A 13,646-nucleotide genomic window follows, 5' to 3' on the forward strand; every position below is an offset into this window, starting at 1 on the left:
ATACTGCTCCCACCACCCTTTCTTCCCACCTTCACTGCTCCTGTCCTGGTCAGCCAGGCTGTCCTTTACATAAACAGTGAAACTGCCTCCTTGCATCCTCCTTGGCTGCGCTCCCATCCCTTCCCTGCAGAGCATTTGCTTCCAAATTCAAAGCTGCTCAAGCAGCTCCTTGTGTAAAAGTCATGTGTGCTTTCTACTAATGCTAAATGCCAAGACAAAAATTTTATCTCATCCCATAAGGATGAGTGGTCTGCCCACTCAGGCCTCTCCACACATATCCTGCATTCCACCCTCCCCCACTTCCACTTTGCAGTCCAAGAACATGGTCTTTTTATTTTAAGTTCTTCAAATGGGCCCCACTGCTTTCTACCGCAGGGCTTTTGCAAGGCCCTCTGACGTTCATGGTAAATGCTACACATCCTTCAGAACTCAGCTGGGATGACATCTCCTTTGAGAAGCCTACTTCATTCCCTGCTAGACTGGGTTAAGTCCTCCCAGGTGGCAGGTGGTATTTTTCAAAAATGGTCATGGCAATATTTCAGGTCGTCCATACTATTCTAGAAACTGGTCACTCCCTAGATTCTGAAGTCTGTTTGCCCTCATCTTGAATTTGGGAGGGACTTTGTAGTAGCCACTGTGGAAAGGTTGCAATGGAAATGATTTTGTGTGATTTCTGAGGCTGAATCAGAAGAGACAATAGGACTTCCACCCAACTCACTTGCCCCTATCAGGATGATAGGTCTTGGAACCTCACTGCCATGCTGTGAGGAAGCTGAGGCTGCATGCGGAAGACACACATATAGGTGTTCTGGCAATAGCCCTAGTGTGGGTCTCAACCTACAGCCAGCAGCAACTGATAGACACATGAGTAAGTAAACCTTCAGAGGATTCCAGGCACCCAGCTGATACCAAGAGGCCAGAGAGGAGCTATCTACCACCCTTGCCCAAAGTGCAGACTGGAAGATAAAATAAATGCTCTCATTACAAAATTCTAGGTCTTCCGGTGGTTTGTTACACATTGTAATGAGAATGTAGAAACTATTAATTTTTACTTTCCCTTTGAAGTACTTGCTACATATATTTATGTGTGTGATTATTTTTGAACCCTATCCTCTTGAATGACTGAAAACTCTATGAGGGCAGCAGCATGGTCAGTTTTGTTCCCCATTCTATTTCTTTTTTTAAAAAAAAGATTTATTTATTTTATTTATACAAGCACTGGGTATAGTCAGAAGCACGGGAGGGTGAGAGAATTCACCAGAGCCAGAGAGGAGAGTAGAACAGGCAGAGTGATGAAGTACACTGCTGAGGGGAGCAGCGAGTGCAAGGAGAGGTCTGCGTACTATGTGGGACCCTCGCCCGGCAGCCGGGGATTGAACCTGCGCTGCAGAGGCTGTGGGCAGCTTCGCAACCCGGCGCTCAACCGCTGCCCCACCCGGGAGACCCTCCCCATTCTATTTCTAATACCTAGCTCAGTGCATGGCAGATGATACACTCATTCCCAATGTATTTTCAGTACCTCTGTAGATATAAAAAGAGGCACAATTTGCTCAGTGACTGCACACTCATTTAATAAATGCTCACTGATGTAATTCTGTCAGGGACTTGAGTTAGAGATATAGCTTGACATAAAGATATTGCACAAGGGAATGTGAGAGGACAGAGGAGGGGGCATTTGGGTTGGGTTTTGAAGGATGCATAGGGGTTTTCTGATGACAAGCTAGAACAAGGTTTTTGGTGAGGGAAATGGTATATGTGGTTCATAGGGCCCAGAAGCAGTCAGGCTGGGCAGGCATTGATAGGGCATTCTTCACAAATAGAGGGCAACTTGCCTGCGTGGAAAACCCTACACACAAAGGTCTGTAAGCACCAGGTACTGATGGCCTTTCGTGCTGACTGTGAGTGCTTAGATATCTCTCACAAGAAGTGGGAAGATCTAGATATGTGGAAGTAGCTGTGGAATGATCTCAGCTCTTGATAGTCCAGGGTTTGGAAAACTGGCTAACAGGTTCCTGAACTAGCCCAGGAGAAAGAGATTGGGATCAGGACTAGGGAAGTGAAGATAGGAGGTGTAGAGTAAATCAAGAACCATTCAGCGAACATTTACCTGCAGGGCTCTGTATTAGGGTGCTGTGCACCCAGACCCTATTGTCACATCAATCCTATAAAGCAGGGGTCCACAAACAATTTTTAGTAAATATATCTGTCTTCACAGATCTTAGGATCTGTCGCATATTAGTAGTATATTACTACAGTAGCCCATTACCAGCCAGACTTGATAGGTAAAGGAGAGGGTGTGCCTGTGCGCCAATAAAGCTTTATTTTTACAGAAACTGAAATCTGGATTTCATACGTTTTTCACGGGTCATGAAATGGTCTTCTCGTTTGCATTTTTTCCAACTTTAAAAATTTTTTTAAAAATTCTGAACCGCCTGGTGGGGTCGGACAAAAGCAATCAGTAGGTCTAGGTCTGCCCACCTGCGCTCTATAAAGCATTAGCATTTTAATTTTAGGAGTAACATCCTATAGAATCTCTCAGGGAGGTCCCCCCGCCCTGAGGTTTCCAGGCCCCGCCCCGGGGCGGGGCCCGCGCATGCGCCGCTGGCCCTCGGGCGGGGGCGGGGCTGGCCGCGGCTCCGATTCCAACATGGCGCACGCTGGCGGCGGCGGTCCCGGGGGCCGGGGGCTGAGCGGCGCCCGCTGGGGTCGCTCGGGCTCCGCGGGCCACGAGAAGCTGCCGGTGCATGTGAGTGGCGCCCCCGCTCTCCCTCGGGACCCTCGTCGTCCGGCAGCCGCGGGCCGACACCCCTCACCCTGGCCCCTCCCGGCCCCGCCTCGGCCTCCGGACTCCGCTCGGCCCGGGGTCCCCGGCGCCCGACCCCCCGACCCTTCACCCCTCACCTCGGCCTCTCTGAGGCCTGGCACGTACCCTTCCTGGCCAGAGACCCGCGACCTTCTTCCCCTCACCTTGACCCCTTGGAGGCCCGGTCCTTGCTCTGCCAGGGACCCCCTGACACCCCTCACCTTGGCCATTCAGAGGCCTGGCCGCTTCTAGGCTAGGAACCCCCAACCCCTCACCTGAGGCCCTGTCCCTACCCCACCATGACTCCCTACCCCTCACCTCGGCCTCTCGGAGGCCCTGTCCCTTCTCCGCCAGGGACCCCTTCCCCACCGCCACCATGGCCCCTTAGGGGTTCAGTCGTCATCTTCCGCACCAGAAACCCTGGTATACCCCCTTCCTTCCCAGGCGCCCCCATTCTTCCTCCACAGACCCCGGCCCACCGGGATCCTCCCTTCTCCCCCTCCCCGCAGGTGGAGGATGCCCTCACGTACCTGGACCAGGTGAAGATCCGTTTTGGCAGCGACCCCGCCACCTACAATGGTTTCTTGGAGATCATGAAGGAGTTCAAAAGCCAGAGGTATTCTTGGGGCTCCTCCCCGCGCCCTGGGTACAGTCTGGCTGAGCTTGGTTGGAGCCCCATCCGGGCTGGGGGACCCGGTGACCTTCTTCAGGTCGTGGAATCTCTGTGAGCTTAAATTCCTTTTTTTTTTTTTTTTTTTAAGAAAGGGGAGTACTCCCCTTGTGGAGCTGTTGAGGGGTTTCTGGACAGGGGGCAGGATAGGGTAAGGTGAGTTGAAAAAACACAGGATCAGTTCCTATCTTTATTGAAGATGCCGATGATGAAATAAATTTTGTTCATCAAGGATTTTTAAAAAGTAATTTTGATTTTTTTCGTACCCTGTTTTAAAATGTTGTTTATCTTGATTATTGAGTTTTTGGCACTGTCTGCCCCTCAGATCTTGCCCACAAAGTGAGTATCTCACCTGCCGCACTCTAATCCAGGCCTGTTGGAAGAATTGTGCATAAAATGCTTAGTAAGGGACCTGGCACACAGAGCATTTAAAACACATTAGCTTTTCTTATAAGCACCCACTCGAGGGTCACCATCACCCCCTTGTTTGACAGGAGACTGACAGAGGCCTTGGCAAGAGCCCTCTTTCCCCTTGGATTCTTACGCAACTCCCAGGCTTGCAGGGCTTTGGTATTTATGCATTGCCATCAGTTGCTGGGATCAACACCTGTGTCATAGTTGATCCCTGATTCATGTGAGAGGGAATTTATCACATTGTTTGCAGAGCTTTGGCCTCCCTTCATATCTTAGAGTCCAGGACTTATAGTCAGCTCTCCTGACTTTTTCAAAACTGAGCACACATGCTTGGAGTGTTTGGGGAGTTGTACTTTGTAAATAAATATTTGATGGTTCTCCCAGGAGGACTCAGGGAGCCCAGTCTAACAGCTCTGGAAGTAGATTGCCTTTGACAGATTACATGGTTGCATTTTAGGGTGCTTCCTTGTCATTCGAGAAGTTTGTTACATGGCACTATTGAAGGAATTAGGAGTGGATTTCACTTTCAGTTTGCCCTCAAATACACTCTTGCCCACTGGAGTCCCTCTCTGTTCCAGCATTGACACCCCTGGAGTCATTCGACGCGTTTCGCAGCTCTTTCATGAGCACCCTGACCTCATTGTTGGATTCAACGCTTTCCTCCCCCTTGGGTACAGAATTGACATTCCCAAGAATGGCAAGTTAAACATCCAGTCGCCTCTGTCAAACCAGGTATGCCACTGCAATGGTTTGAGTGATGTCCTTGTGACATGGGGCCTGGTACTCCTGTTGGGTAGTGCCTGCCTCCTGTATTGCATGGCTTGAAAGCTGGTGACGATTCCTTGTCTAGATGTACTAATGTCTCCCAAATCAGAATAGATTATAACACCTCCACAGACAGCCCTCTGTGACCCAAATTGACTCATATGGAGGATTTGAATCAAGAGTGGATGTGTTTGTGTCAGGGAGGCATCCTCCTAACAGTTTTAAGTTCTGTCATATTAAGTAGAGTTTGTGGTCGTCATGGTCTCAGCTTGATGCTCTCCCTCTGAGCACACCAGGCAGGCCACCCTTGTCTTTGAGTGTATGATTGCTCTGACTGCCCTGGGTGTCACCTCGAGTGTAAATAGACACTTTCATTGTTGCTGTGCTCATTTAATTGCCGACAGGTTCATTGGCTAAGCTCAAACTATTGTTCCTTCTTTCCCTGTCTGCAGTCCCTTCTTGCTTGAGCTTATTAGCCCCTGTGATAAAGAAAGCCCATTTGAGCTTTGCTTTTATAAGGCAACTTTGTCTTTTTCTCCACCTCCGGCCAATTGCCATTTAAGGCATAATGCTTTGCTGTGGGGGGCTGGCTGTCCAGTATTTTGGGGCATGTTTAGTAGTATCACTGGCCTCCACCCATTAGGCCCTCATCCCATGGAGATAGCCAAAAATGTCACGAGACATTTCCAGGTGTCTCCTGAGGGAAGAACTACCTCCATTTCCTTTCCCTCTCTCCCCACAACTCCTTAGGGTGTCTCAGTGACCTTGCTCCTTCAACAATCTTAGTCTCTGTCCCAGAGGCTTAGTCAGGGAGCTAAGACTTTCTGCAGGAAGAATTTTGTAGGCTTCTACGCTGATGAATGAAATTGCAAAGAGGTGCATCAGGTAGAGGGTCACGATTTGGAAAGAGAGCAGTCAGGAATGTAGCACTAGTGACTGGTTGCACTCTGAGGGGGACTTGTGTGTCAGTCCTGCCTGCTCAACATCAGCATGTTGTCTCATTAAGGCCCAGGAAGGCAGCTTGGTTTTAAAAAGGAACTTGGAAGCATACTATTGCTGAATTCCAAAGAGCTTGCATTTCACATTTGCAGTTGGAGCCCTAGGATCCAGATGTGTGGGGCTTTGTGCCCTCAGATGATGAAAGCCTTAGTGCGATTAATCTCAGAACAGTCACAGTTTCCATTGTGCTCTAAGAGCTGGAGCCGAAGACCTAAATTGCACTCCCCAAGTGGAAATCGTCTTTCTTAGTTCCTGACTATTGGAGTAGCTATCTGGCAGATCTTCACATGTACTACCCATGCTAGCATAGCATTCCCAAGGGCCCTTCCCTTAAATAGCTTTGGGGTCCCTACTGTTCTGCACACACCTTGTGGGTTACTGTAGCAATAAGACTAAGGAAGCAGCCAAATGTAGGCCCCTCTCTCAGCTGGAGAGGCACAGTCAGGGCCCTTGCCAGCCCACCCACTTTCAGTCAACATCCACAACCCTTCTAGCTCCCATCCCCACTCCTGAGCACTTGGGGCTGGTATTTGGACAGCTTCATTATGGCCGCAAGCAAGATGTCCTCTTGTCTCCCTGAGAGTCTTATGGAGCTTCCCACATAAAATACCCTGGTGATTTGTTTTTTTGTTCTTTTCCCCTCAATTTTACTGTTTTGACGTACAGCTTTGTTGTTTTTATTTTTCATCTTATGTATTTTACAGCCCATGGGGTATAGCTCTTAGGTACTGAGAAGAGAAATAAGGGAGTCCCAGGCTTTGAGGATTCTTTGTTGCAGGGGTTTTCAGCCTCAGCATTACCACCATTAAGGGGCTGTCCTGGGCACTGTGGGTGCTGACCAGGATCCCTGGCCTCCACCCACCTGATACCAATAGTACCCCCTTCTCCAGTGTGACAGCCTAAAATGTCACCAGATGTTGCCAAGTATCCATGGGGGCAAAGCCACCAGTTAGAACACTCAAGAATAACAAGGACTGGTGCCATGATGAGGACCAAGGACCATGCAGAAAGAATGTCCCTTTACTGGGGCTGCAGCCTCCAAGTCATGTCACTGTGGGTCTGGTCATCCATGCCTCAGTGGTGATGCTCTCTCCTCAGAGCCCCTCACCCCCATCTGCATTTCGTACTTTTCAAAATAGTAGAACTCAGAAAAGAAATGTAAAAAATCCACCTTTTTGGTTTGCTCTCCTGGGGAGACTGAGTCTTCCAGATCAGGATCATCATCTGTCTTGGTTACAACTGTGTCCTTGATTATGGACAGTGCCAGGCACATGCTGGAGAACGGAGACGCTGAATGTCCTAGAAAAGAAACCTGCTTTTTTATGTGTTACTGTGATAACAGCCAGCTTGGACACAGGTAAAGCAATGAGCCTTTAGGTGCAGCCTGTAACATGAGGGACGCTGTTACATTCCAAGGGAGACCCACATTTTCTAGTAGAGAGTCACTTAGAAGCATCTAGCAGATCACCTCACATGTCTGTATCTCGGTCCCTAGAGAGCAGGAGTAACCCTCCTTCTCTCACCCAGTCCTAAGGTCTATCCAGAGTCCCAGCTTGGGAGGTGCTTACGTGGTCAAGTGGTGGTACATGAGAAGCAGATGGTTGGATATGAAATATGTAAGTTCAAGTAGCAAGGGGCAGACCCCAGGTGAGGGGAGGGAGCTGGGCCTGTGGGGTGTCTGGGGTATGTTCCAAGTGGGGCATAAAGGCATGGGTGGGAATGAGTGGATGTGCTTGAGGGGGGAAAAACAAAACAGGAAACCAGTGGGGTGGGAGAAGCAGGGGAAAGGGTGAGAGAGCGAGTGAGCCAGGAGCCTGAGAAGTCAGAGGAAGATTCTGGAAAAGCCACTGTGACTGCTAGCTGGAAGTGGGTTGAGGGGCAAGAGAGGATGCGGAAGGCTAGGGAGAGCCTGGTATTAATCCAGGTAGAGTGGCTGGTAATGCAGACTGAGGGCAGGGGTCAATGCTAAACGTTCAAGGGGATTCCAAGATGCCTGGGCCTCTGGGTGAAGTTGGCTCTGATGTGAGCAAGACCCAGAGCAGTGGGGTGGAGGCTTCTCTGTTTGGCATATGCCTTTTAATGAATAGTCTCTTAAATATCTCAGTGGGTCTTTGTGCGGACTCAGATAGATGTGTGGACTGTGCAGGGCAGCTGTCAAGTATTCAGGAGGTGTTTCTGACTACCTGGTTGAAGCCACTCAGGGCAGAGAAAAGACTGAATGATATTCTAGAAAATTTAGAGCAGAGGTTGGCAAACTGTTGCCTCTAGACAGAAGACTGCTGGTTTTTGTATATCTGGTGGTTTTTACATTTTCCAATAATTACCTAAAAAAAAAATTTAAATTCCTCATTGATAGCCATTTTAACGTCTAAAGTTAAGTGGTTTTCAGTTTATTAACAATATCATGCAACACTGCCATTGATTCCGAAGCATTTCTGTCACCCCCAAAAGAAAACCATACTTGCCCCTCCCCCAGGCCCTGTACAACCACTAATCTGCCTTCTGTGACATTTCACATAACTGAATTCACATATAACCTTTTCTGCCTGGCTTCTCTTACTCAGCGTCATATTTCTGGTTTATCTATGTTGCAACGTGTGTTAGGGCTTTGCTCCTTGTTATGACTGAGTGATACTCCAGTGTGTGGATGGACCATGTTGTGTTCACCCATTCACTCATTGACAGACACTTCACATTTCATCAGTTGTGACTAGTGCTTCCGTGGATGTGTGGGCAAGGATTTATGAGTACTTGTTTCCACTTCTTTTAATACCTAGGAACAGAATTACTAGGTCACATGCTAACTGCGTTTAACTTACTGAAAAACCATCAGACTGGGCCACAACAGCAACCCCATTGCTTTCTGGCCCTTTCTGCTAAGCCATGGCCCGAAGAGTGGTTCTCCATCTTTCATAGGACTCATTCCAGGAATTGGAGTGGTGGGGAGATTTATGGAAGCACTCAACCTCTGCTGAAGCAAACCTCAGCTCCAAGGTTACTTGCTCCTTCCCCCTGCCCCTACCTGCCTCCTTTGGCTCCTTCTATGCCAAGCCTGTGCACCTCTGTACCTGCTAGGAATGTGTGTATAGATTTCTGTAAGCCTAAGCAAAGGTAATTGGCAAGAATATCTTAATGAATGGATTCCTTGCGGAGAAGAAATGATGTTTAGAAATGTGGCTGCTCTGAATTGTTTGTGTGCCTGCTTTCCTCAGCTCACACTTTCTAGAGTTGCCTCTACACCCACTGTTAAGGCCTGAATAGGGTAGACTACATCCCCAATTCTTGTTGATTTCCTGTCCCTCTCAGTACCCAGAATGTGACTATATTTGGAGATAGGGTCTGTACAGAGGAAATTAAGGTAAAATGGGGCTATTAGGATGCCCTAGTCTAATTTGAGGGCTGTTTGAGAAGATGAAACGTGAACACATGAAAAGAACCTAGGAATGTACGTACATAGACAGCTGACCACGTGAGGTCATAGTAAGCCAAGAGGCCTCAGGAGAAATCAGTCCTGCCGGCACCTTGATCTTGGACTTCCAGCCTACAGAGCTGACACAATAAATCTTGTTATGCAAGCTGCCCTGACTGGTGTTTTGTTGTGGCAGCCCCCAAAGACTACTCCTCTGGATGATCATGGGTGTGCCTGGCAATAAAGTCTCTGCAGGGTGTCAGTGGCCATCTTTACTGCAAACTCTAGTTGGTGGTTGGTGCCAGGTGCTGTGCTGGGTACCACAGGCAATGGAAATAGACTTGATTTGTTCCTTCCTTTGTTAATCTGATCTTCCCCAACAGTGGATGAAGCCCACTCTAGTCTAAGTGCTGTTCAAGGCTCTGGGGTATAAGCAGTGGACAAAATAGAATTGGCCACTCATTGCATTTGCCATCTGGTCGGGGTGGGTGGGCTAACAATAAAGTAAGTAAAATATGCTACATGTAGGAAGGTGGTGCATGTTTGGAGAAGAATAAAGCGAGAAAGGGGCTCTGGTACTTCCTGGGAGACAGGTCATTTTTGTTTAGCACAGGATAGTTCTGGAAATCTTGCTTGGGTATCTGACCTAAAAGGATCCCCACCTGCTGGAGAAGCAGCCCCCATGTGTAGAGACGAGCAGGATGCTGAGGGTCACTCCTGGCAGCCCAGCTTCTATCATTTGGGCAGAAATCATATTCAGAACTATCTGCAGAATTCCTGTTTAGAACCTAAATGTCACTTGGGGTCTGGGAGGGTGGGAGGGGCTGTCCCGTTCTGAGCTAGTATTCCTGGTGCACAAGGGGATGTGTGTCTGTTTTGTTTTTATTTTTATTGAGCAAAAAGCATACAAGTGGAGGGCATTGCTAACAGGTAAGGGCCTGTCTTTTTGCTCTTGATGACTTGCCTGGGGCCTAGCACCAAAAGTCCCAAATTCCAGGACCCCACAGCCCCAGGCAGTCTGGACAGTGGGCCTCCTCGCCTGCAGGGCCCCTATTCCATGCATCCTGACTTTCCCATCACCACTGACAGCAGGAGCTTTCACACTTGAAAACATTTGCTGAGATGGACTGGCAATGGTGCGGAAGACTTCCTTTATCAAGAGCCCAAAACTCTATTCCAAAAAGGATTAAATAATCTGATTTTTGTAAATAACTCCTGAATGCTAATTTTTCAAAACGTATCATGTTGATTAGACTTTTGTGTTCTTTGAATCAATTTGGAAGAATGAGATGGAGGTGAGTTCGTAAGATTTGCTCAGACAGCGCACAGACACCCAGGGGCTACTCTCTGCAAGTTTCCTGTGGCTTCTGCTTGCCTCCCTCCAGACATCCCCCGTAAGTGACCTTTCCTGCATCTAAGTGAAACCCTCAGCTTTGTGCTAGGTTTGGCCTGTTCTCACATAGACAGAAGTCCCATCTGCGTTTCTTAGTCTGTTTTGGGTGTCAGACCAACTAACTCACTGTGTGTTGTTGTCAGGAGAATTCGCACAACCACAGCGACTGTGCCGATAGCCTCAAGCAGCAGATACCATACAAGGAGGACAAGCCTCAGGTGCCCCTGGAGTCGGATTCTGTGGAATTCAACAATGCCATCAGCTATGTGAACAAGATTAAGACACGTTTTCTAGACCACCCAGAGATCTATAGATCATTTTTGGAGATACTGCACACATACCAGGTAGGGATCTCGGGCTGTCCTATGTGGGTGTTTGTGTTGTCACCCACTGTTTGGTACATTGGAAGCATTCCATTTTTGTTGTCTAAATTTATGAATTCCTGTTACATTCTTATTAGCTTTTTTGGGGGAGAGTGTATTAATTTTCTTTTACCACGCTGAAAAATAGGTATCAAAACTTGCCTTTTTAACCATTTTTAAGTGTGCAGTTCTGTGGCATTCAGCACATTCACATTGTGTCACCATCCCCACCTTCCATCACCAGAACTTTTTCTTCTTCCTAAAATGAAATTCTGTCCCCATTAAACACACACGTCCCATGTCTCTCCTCCAGCCCCTGGCAAACCACCATTCTATCTCTGTGGATTTGACTTTTCCTCATATAAGTAGAATCACACAATATTTTTCCTTTTGTGACTGGCTTATTTCACTCAGCATAATGTCCTCCAGGTTCATCAATGTTGTAGCATATGTTAGATTTTCTCCCTTTTTGAGGCTGAATATTATTCCATTGTGTGAATGGACCACATTTTGCTTATTCATTTAGCCATTGACAGACTGGGTTGCTTCCATATTCTGGTGATTGTGAATAATGCTGCTATGAACGTGGGTATAGATATAGTTGATGGGGTTCTATTAGTTTTGATTTTAATTTTCTCCTTGAGGCACCACTGTACCCATAAAAGGAAACACACATTAGAGGTATGTAAAAAGAACCTAAGAATATGGTCTTTTTATAGATGACTTACTGTTTAGACAGCACAGCTGCCCGCTATTTATGCTGATTATTTTATGCTCTGTGCCAAGCACTAGGGCAACAGATGACTGGTTACTGCTACCTGAGGGTTTCATCTAGAAATGAAAGAGACCTAGAGATGATTGGGGTAGAAAAGAGGGATGTGTGCAGAAATATGTCAGAGCAAGTGGGTGTCAGTCCCACTGGGGGTCAGGTAGAGAATATTTAGGTTGACTCTTGACAAATCAGCTAAAACTATCAGGCAGGGCCTCCCCGGGCGCAAGTCATCAAGCACAGCACTGCGAAGCTGTCCATAGCCTCTGCAGCACGAGTTCGATCTCCGGCTGGCCAGGGAGCTGTTCACATGGCACAACAGACCTCTCCTGTCTCACCTACTGCTCCCCTCAGCAGTGTATTTCAGCCAGTTTGCCTGTTCTGCTCCCCACTCTGTCTCTGGTGAATCCTTCTCAATCCCTGCACCTCTGGCCTATACCCCAGTTCTTATATGCATAAATAAATAAATCTTTAAAAAAAAAAAAAACTATCAGGCAGATGACTAAGGAAGAAAAGGTAGATTCACTTGGTTCCAGGAATGGCCTGTGTGAAGGCCCAGGATGAGGGAAGACATTTGATGGGAGATGCAGGCAAGCAGGTGGCGGCGAGGGACATCTGAGCCGTGCAAAGAACTCAGATGTCATCCTCACTCAGGGGTTTATGCCTTCTTCACAGATTCTATGGGGTCATCACATCTTAGAGCTGAAAGGGTTGATGCAAGACCGGATAGTGTCTCTGGGAGCTGGAGAAGTCGGACATAGTTATGCATGGTCATAGCGATGAACCCCAGTCTCAGAGAACACTTGAAGGGCCAGATAGGACTGTGGGTCCTCCAGCCAGAGTCCCTAGGGTTGGTGTGGAATGCAGATGTCTGCACCTCAACCTGGCTATGGCCAGCATCTGTTTTTAATGAGCTTTTCCCGATTCCTCACCACACTGCAACTCCCACCTGAGGTCAGTTTGTTCAGCAGAAGCTGGAGGTCTGACTTTTTGTGAGAATTATCTGGATTTTTAATAGACACCAAGCAGTTCAGGGCATGCAGCACCAGGTAAGGCTGTTATATGTTACTGTTTTTTAATCTGTTGGGCCTTGGTTTGGTTAGCTCTGCTCCCTGCCATATTGGACCCTGGCCCTTACATTAAGGTTTAATCCACAAAGTGTCCCCCTACCCCCCAAGGTCACTGATTAAAGCTCAGTACTTGCTCAGGTCTGTGAGGGTAGCTGTTATCCAGTGCATAACTTCATAACTACCTCCTGCATGAGCTTGGATGAGCAAGGTCAGTACTGCCTTACCCCACCCTTCAAATTCACACAGGCAAGGACTTATGGGATCAGGGCACAGTACTCAAAAACTCCCTTAGCAGAGAAGACAGGCTAAAAACATTAGTGCTATTGTACAGAATAATGCGAGTCCTAAATCAATCCCAGCACTTCACGTTGGAAGAGACCTGAATTCACTTGTGGATATAAGGGTAGGAAGATGACAACCTGCATGTCCTTGGGAGCAAGTTTCCAGAAATGGGACAGAAAACTGTAATCCCAGATGGAGCCTGGCAGGTGACTCCTAACACTGAGGGAATGCTAGAAGTTGAGGGGTTTATGGGGGTGGCTCTCTGTGTCCCTGAGATTGGGCAGCTGGGCACAGCTCTCTGTGCTCATCCACTGTTGCTTCTGGACAAAACCCTGCACAAGCAAATGCAAACCCCACATGTTCAAATCCTTCACCAGGACACCTGTTATGTGCAAACAGATTTGCATGTTCGTAACAAGTTCTAGAACAGCACTGACTGTCTCTGCAAGAGGATTCCGGAAAGAGCATTCCCAAGTCAGGGTATGTGTGCATTATGTTTCCCAGCTGGTGCCAGGTTTCCCTCTACTGGGTGCCCCCTCTTCCTTTCTGCCTTGTGGTTTGAGAACATCCATTTCCCATGTCCTCATCAGAAATCACAGCATTTCATCTTTCACAGCACTGCTGAGGTGCTGCCGTAACTTGTATTTCTTTAAACATCTCTCAGTTTGCTCTCATCTCGTGTGTAGACAGATCATGTGTATTTATTTTCT

At 47.8% G+C, this 13,646-nt stretch overlaps 1 protein-coding gene across 3 annotated transcripts in view; it reads left to right on the top strand.

Annotated features, from left to right (window-relative positions):
- Window positions 1–2,647: 2,647 nt before the first annotated feature.
- Window positions 2,648–13,646, top strand: part of SIN3B (SIN3 transcription regulator family member B) — a gene marked incomplete at both ends in the record, with an annotated part of 35,356 nt that continues 24,357 nt past the window's right edge. For all 3 annotated transcript variants that reach the window (XM_084249706.1, XM_084249705.1, XM_084249707.1), the window contains 4 exons: window positions 2,648–2,746; window positions 3,313–3,419; window positions 4,466–4,619; window positions 10,597–10,797. In XM_084249706.1, coding sequence (XP_084105832.1) covers window positions 2,648–2,746; window positions 3,313–3,419; window positions 4,466–4,619; window positions 10,597–10,797 — 561 coding nt within the window. The remainder of the gene's footprint in view (window positions 2,747–3,312; window positions 3,420–4,465; window positions 4,620–10,596; window positions 10,798–13,646) is intronic.

Source organism: Talpa europaea (genome assembly GCF_964194135.1).
Source record: "Talpa europaea genome assembly, chromosome: 12".
NCBI classification, from domain to species: domain Eukaryota; kingdom Metazoa; phylum Chordata; class Mammalia; order Eulipotyphla; family Talpidae; genus Talpa; species Talpa europaea.